The sequence below is a fragment of the Alexandromys fortis genome, unplaced genomic scaffold (assembly GCF_014885135.2).
Source record: "Alexandromys fortis isolate MF-2015 unplaced genomic scaffold, M_Fortis_MF-2015_v1.1 scaffold_1, whole genome shotgun sequence".
Taxonomy (NCBI): domain Eukaryota; kingdom Metazoa; phylum Chordata; class Mammalia; order Rodentia; family Cricetidae; genus Alexandromys; species Alexandromys fortis.
Genome location: NW_026067927.1, coordinates 38,022,933 through 38,029,551, shown reverse-complemented (window position 1 = coordinate 38,029,551; position 6,619 = coordinate 38,022,933). Strand labels below are relative to the sequence as shown.

Genomic DNA, 6,619 nt, shown 5'->3' with positions numbered 1-6,619 from the left:
AAAAAAGACAAAAAAAAAAAAAAAAAAAAAAAAAAAAAAAAAAAAAAAAACCCTCAGAGATCAAATGGATTCTCCCTAAGGGGAAAGAGGCTCAACCATCAGCTGCTCAGCCAACTCTTCACCCTAGTCAACAACTCTGAAAGAGATGCAACGAAAGGTTTATGGGCTGGAAGCAGCAAATGACCTTAAACAGACCTACAGGCAGCTCAAGGGAGCTAGGATCACTTTGCTTCAACCTCCCACCGCTTGCTTGTAAGGATATATAAGCCAGCTCTTCTCTTGACTCCAAGCACTCTGAATTCCCATAAGGAAGTATCACTTTTCAGAGAAGAAAATCAAACACATTTTCCTGGACATCCAATGATGGGAGGTGGGAGAGAGTCGGGTCACAAGGGTCACGGGGCCTTTTACCCAGCACAACAGAACGGGATTGAAGGTGTGAAACTAAAAAAAACTCCAAACGGTTGTGCTGAGCCGAGGGATGGACACACCTCCACTATGCGGACAGCAAGGTTTCACCTCTGGCTTGCAAACTGTCTTAGAAATGAATAACTTTGCAGTTATCAAAAAAGCCCAGTGTGACTTGTGCAACCACACTCTAAACGAAACACTGAAAAACAGAGTCCCGAAGTTCTAGAATCATCAGTGGAGGAGCTGCCTAGTGGATACCACATTGATGTCTTTGGCTGAATCTTTGTGAATGCCAGGATGTTTTAAACACAATTAATTGCAATAGCAAAGCTTATTAAGGTACCAAGGCCAAAATCAATGTATTAATGGCACAGCATTCCTGTGCTTAACCAGGCGATGGTAAAATGCACATAGACGGGCTGGCAATAGAAGCTGTGAATTCTACTTATGTTGTGCTAGGAGAAATATTAGACTTGGTTCAAATCATTGCTCCCAGTTCAGAGAATACCACTCAAGAAGTCCGGAAAAGGATCCCTACTGGCCACCATAAACACATGCCATGTTAAAACCCATGGCTCCCACAATGTGGATTACTGAATGCTATGGACCTGGACATTGAAAAACAAAAGTTTCCTATGGTAAACTGGTTTTAGCAATAAATTAAGATGTCAAGCTTAACTGTGCCTTTTACCTAACACTTGGATGAGACTTAACATTGCCCTTTGCGATTCACGTGGGCATTTGACACAATGTTGACAGAACGGACAGAATACAGAATTGTCCCCCGCCACAACGTGGAAACCTAGATGGCCGTAATACCAGCAACACTGCACTGACATGTGACATCACTACTGTTTGAAAAGTGAATTCGGCACCACCGTGGCTTTAACCGTGTACAGACATCAGTAGCTGCCACTTGGCAATGGGACACTGAGCATACATTACTGATCCTCACAAAGAAATACGGATCTAGGCAGATGAGCTCAGCTGAGAAAGAATGTCACAGACATGCTGCGACACCAAGATTTCTAATAAAATAGGTTCAAACAATGGCTCTGACATCATAGAGTCGAGCTGACTTCAACTCTGAACAAACACGGCGTCCTACCTGTTAGCTAAACTATGCATATATTTTCAAAATATTCTGACATTTCTCTAGAGAGAACCCTACAGGGCACACACCATGGTTGAAAATACAGACACTAAAAGACACATTATCTTTCAATATATACAGTCAGCTGTTGCTTTAGCAAGTTGTGAAGGCAGATTACAGGTATCATTCCCGTTTTCAAAGGCCAGAAACACGTAACTTTAGGGATAGGCTGGTAAACTCAAGTGCTGGCCCGGACTATATCAGGGATAGCGCTGGACCAAATTACAAAGTTTTTAAAGCATGGAATTCAGTTCCAACTTTAGCTTGTATCCTCCGGCCGAGTTGTTCAAACAAATGCTATCGTGTAAGAAAGGGCGCACAGATGTGCTGTATTAGGCCGAGAATGAAACTAAGTCAACTCCTGATACTGAGTTCAAAATAATTGGTCCTTTCCAAAGAAGTATTGCGGTACATTTTACAGATAAAGATGCTCAGTGTGCCATAGGTAGGTGCAAGCACCACGGAGGGGATAAGTAGACCTTGCGGCTCCTCAGCCTGATGGGCATCACCAGCCTTCTCCTGCATCCTGAATCCTCAGCCACACACAGTTCTCAGTCCCCTACCAATGGGTTTTCAAATCGGAGGGAGAAACATCAGACTAGATTACGAACCGGGGTATCACCATAGAATGAATGACTGTGGCTTTAGTAAATATTAAAAAAAAAAAAAAAAGGGAAACCGCCTTCACCTAGAAAAGGAGTAACATCACCCAGAAGAAAGAAACCTAGAGTGCTCCATCCAAACTGTTGATTTCATGTGCTCACCGGGCAGAAAGCTCTGGAAAGTTGACGGTAGTGCTCTTTTAACTTAGAGATGCTTTTCTTTTCTTTCTTTTTCTCAAGCTGGTCTTAAAATGTTAGTGTAAACAATTGACTTGAAAATCAAGCACTGTGTCTCAATTCTCTCCTCATTCAATGTCTATCATCGAATTTTTAAAAAGCTGCAGTGTCCAGCTGTGTAAATGTACTTTCTTGGTCTCCCGGCACCAGAAATGCTCTAAGTTCCGCAAGGCCCCTCCATCTAACTGACATCTGCCTCCGGAAAGGCAAGGGTTCTGAGAAAGGCCACAGGCTCTTCAGACAAGCCCAGCCTTGGGCAGGCTTTGCTGGGGCCATACCCACCCTACGCTCCCATTGGGATGCTGGAATTGTCAAAGACTGGGAATCCAGCCCCTGGACTCAGCTGTTCACTGATCGGGCTCAGCTATGCCAGGCCTGCACACTCCACTCTGCTGTCATTTCCTTCCACCCGAGTCCTAGAGCGTTGTCACCATCAGCAGAACAGCAAAATTAGAAAGGACTCTTGCTTACATTAAAAAACCAAAACAGGTTATCCTATGCCTTTGGCATTGGCAGACGCGTTGGCAGAAAACACTGTTGTACATTGGGGGGAGGGGGTGCATGCGCACTCGCCAACCGGAAGGCCACAGCCCAAGCCCTACTTTCAGGGCTGCCTTTCTCAGTCTCAAACACTGTGACGATCACCCAGGAAACTTAGCTTTATAATCCGCTACCCAGATGAATAAAACCTTGTGTTCATGAGAAATAAAATGCCAAACCTGCTGGGAGAGGGAACGCAGGTGACCTCGGAATCGGGAGAAAGGACTGTTGAGTTCCTGCTTGGAGTGTATTTGTCACAAGACATCCAACAGAAAGAAAAGAAATACATGTCTCTGCTTCTCCATCAAGCTGGGACAAACTGTAACATTTCTAGGGACAGGAAGATCCGAGGCTAAAGCTACCATCCATTAGGGTACACACGGCTTTGCCTTGCCATCCCGTCTAGTCCTAGAGAATTATTCAACGGGCAATTAAGATTTATAATCCAAATGGTCTCAAAATCATATCTCTGAGAAGTCAAGTCCAAATTAAATCAGCCAGGCTTTTAGGTTCCCATGATCACATTTTCTCTTTTGAGCGAGTGCTTTTCGACACTCAGAACTTCTCCTCTTTCGGCGCATCCTCAGAGCGTCCCTGCAAGCAATCACCCCAGCAAAATCAGATAGATGATCCCAAAAGGGGAAGTGGTCCAACCCCAAAGCTTAGGAAAAGGCGTCAAGGAAGAGAGCCTCACTTCCTTCCACTGGTTTCTGAAAGTCCATGATTTTAGCCTCCTTTCTGGTAAATATTACTGAAACTCACACAGCACACACAGTATTTGACCAAACAAGAATGCTCCACTATAATTCTCATGTATGGACAGCCAGACACACACCCTTCAGAACTTTGCAATGAGATGCACGTGGAGACAGAATATACATGCATTTATGGTTATATTTCTCTCTATATGGAATCTTAGTGTCGCTCTTCACCAGCTGGTATAAACCAGTGAACCGGACAGGTAACTGACAAATGCTCTCCCTGTGGTCTCTCGTCTCACAATGCTTGGGAAGGCATCCACACCGGGGGGTATATACCTGCCTAAGCCCTGAAGTGGAGGACAGAAAGAAGAAAAAGTACACGGAACTCACATTTCAGTGATGTTCTCCGGGTCGACACTGTTAGGTTCCAACCTTGGAAACGCCACGATGCCAGGAGAAGGCTCCGTACACCAGATCCTAGAGGCACTGCATTTGCAGGACATGGGGCAGGCGAGAGAGGCCCTCCAGAAGCCCACAGCCAGCCAACATAAGCCCCAGAGCCGCGCCATGGCGGGTCCATGCCACCTCGGCCAGGGCGACATCCCTCGCCGCCAGTGCCAATCAGTCCGGAGTGCTTGTCCCTACGCTGAGCCTGGCGTCCCCCGCCAGAGGGGGGAGGCCTTTCCTGCGCCCTCTTGCTGCTCGGTGCCGGTGGCCTCCCGTGGAGTGGAGTGTACCAGAGATTGAGCCTGTCTGGGCTGAGCAGGTTGGCGCAGGCCAAAGGGTTCACAGTGGCCGGGACATCGCGGGCCGCTGCTCCAAGCCACAGGGCGGCTGCATGGTCCTACACGCCAGGCACCACACGGTGGATCTCCCTGGACTCTTTGGGTCGTAGAACCGCTAAACCGGCACGGATATCGGTGCGCACCTCAGGGCTGGAGGACAAACAGACAGGGATGAGACCAAGCTTAGTGATTACACACCACCAACTGGGACACAGTCCCTTGGCGCTCTCCACACCCCCACCATACCCAAACCTGTAGAATGGATGTCTGAGTGCCCAGCTCCCGCCCCGGAATCAACTTGCCCCGCGGTGGCCCCCCAGTGTGCCCGCCCTCCCTCCAAGCCTGAAGCCGAGGCAGGAGAGGTCCGGAAAGGGTCTTTGAGAGCAGATCCCATGGCACAGGCCAAGCCAAGGACCCTCTAAAGAGGACTCGGAGCCTGCAGCGGCGACGGGGCCCCAATGATGCTGCAGAATCCTCCCCGGCCGCTGGGCGCGGGGAGGGGGGGGGGAGCGGGCAGGTGGCGCGGCACGTCCCACCTGGGGAGCAACTGCGGCAGAGGGACAGTGCCGGCCGAGGCCACGGAGGACTGTCCGTGAGGCTCACCCGGCCTCCGGCCCCAAGCGCAGGGATCAGAGCGCAGCAGCAACAGCAGCAGCAGCAGCAGCAGCAGCAACTGGGCTCTAACCCGCTGCCGCCGCCGCCTCTGCTACTGCTGGCGAAGTGACGTGAAGGCTGACGCAGAGCAGGGGCAGAAACTCCAGAAAATTAGTATGGAATCCAAAAACACACACGCACGCACACACACACACACACACACACTCACACACACGAATAGCATAGCACCCTCCAGACAAAAGCAAGGCGGAGGGGAGGGAATCTGGGGGCGAGCAGGGAGGAGGAGGCTTGGTGCCAGCGGCTAGGCGCAGACAGCAGCATGTGGGAGTTCACACTCGCGCGCACGCACACACCTTGGCGGGATAGTTGTGCGGGTGTGCATGTGTGCGCGTGTGCGTGCGTGCATGCGTATGTGTGTTGTGTATGGAGTGTGTGTGTGTGTGTGTGTGTGTGTGTGTCCCTTTAGACCCAGGTACCTCTGAAATGCAGCGTTGCGCCGCTGGATGCTTCCTTGATCCCTAATTCTTACATCTCTTCCATACCGCAGTAGAGGCTAGCTCCCGGTTTTTGAAATGGAAGCCAGTCTTGGTTAGGCTCTGAAAAATGCGCTGATTCTTATTGTAGGAATCCTGCCTTTCCCTCTCCCTCCCCGCTGCGTTCTCCTTTCCCACCCTGCTCAAAAGGGAAAGCAAGCTAGTCCCAAAATATAGAAAAGGCAAGCTACACCCCCCACACGAAAATAAATATATAATGAGGTGCGTTGGCAACCAAGGACCGGTGCCCGGTTCCGGACCACCTATTTAGGGGTGGGTGGTTCCAAAGCTCTCCCTGACGGGATTTTTGCCTAAAGAACGGAGCCTGCAGACACAAGTGTAGCTCTGACGGGCCTTTCTCCAGCCATTTGCGCCATAGAAAGAGCCCAGCGTGGGGAAGGGAGCGCGCCTGCCGTGCAGTGGGTTCCCTAAATGCTCTGCACCGACCCTGGCCTGTGGAGTGGGCGGCTCCGCGTCATCTTCTCTTATTCCTTAACCTGGCAAGATGCAGCCATTCGAAGATCACAGCTTCATTCCCCACGACACCCACCCCCACGCGGGGCACCCAAGCCCCAGTCCCCTGCCCGGCCGTACCTTGCGCGTGTTCATGTGCGCGCGCGCATGTGCGCGAACGTGTACCCTGAGCCCGCGCTGCCCCCAGCAGGATGTGCTTCCAGCTATCAAGAGGCCGGGCTCTGGCAGCGCCCAGGAGTCTCACTGGGGACACATGAGGCGGTTCCGGAGGGTCGAGTGACAAACCGTAACTGCTGTGCTGGTGCAATTAAATGACCGCTATGGGCCATTCGCAAGCCAGGTCTGAGCCTCTTCTCACCATTTGCGGCTCTGACTGCCTGCATATCCGCAGTCATTTAAAAGGGAATCCGGTAGATGCGCCGCAGTGCCTGACACTTCCGAGGGCTCTGGTGCCCCCGCGCGGGGAGAAGAAGCCCAGCACACTCAGATGCAAAGGCCCAGTACCACCATCCCCATGCCATGCTCTCACCAGGAACTGCGCTGCAGGCGCGCTCCAGCACCAGATGCG

The 6,619-nt window shown here is 50.9% G+C and overlaps 1 protein-coding gene across 2 annotated transcripts in view; it reads right to left on the bottom strand.

The window, feature by feature from the left end:
* Window positions 1-6,403, bottom strand: part of Ntrk2 (neurotrophic receptor tyrosine kinase 2) — a 305,892-nt gene extending 299,489 nt beyond the window's left edge. For both annotated transcript variants that reach the window (XM_050144116.1, XM_050144117.1), the window contains exons 1-2: window positions 6,172-6,403; window positions 4,035-4,579 (exon numbers count right to left, since the gene is read on the bottom strand). In XM_050144116.1, the coding sequence (XP_050000073.1) occupies window positions 4,035-4,246 (212 nt within the window). In that variant the 5' untranslated portion in view covers window positions 4,247-4,579; window positions 6,172-6,403. The remainder of the gene's footprint in view (window positions 1-4,034; window positions 4,580-6,171) is intronic.
* Window positions 6,404-6,619: the final 216 nt, after the last annotated feature.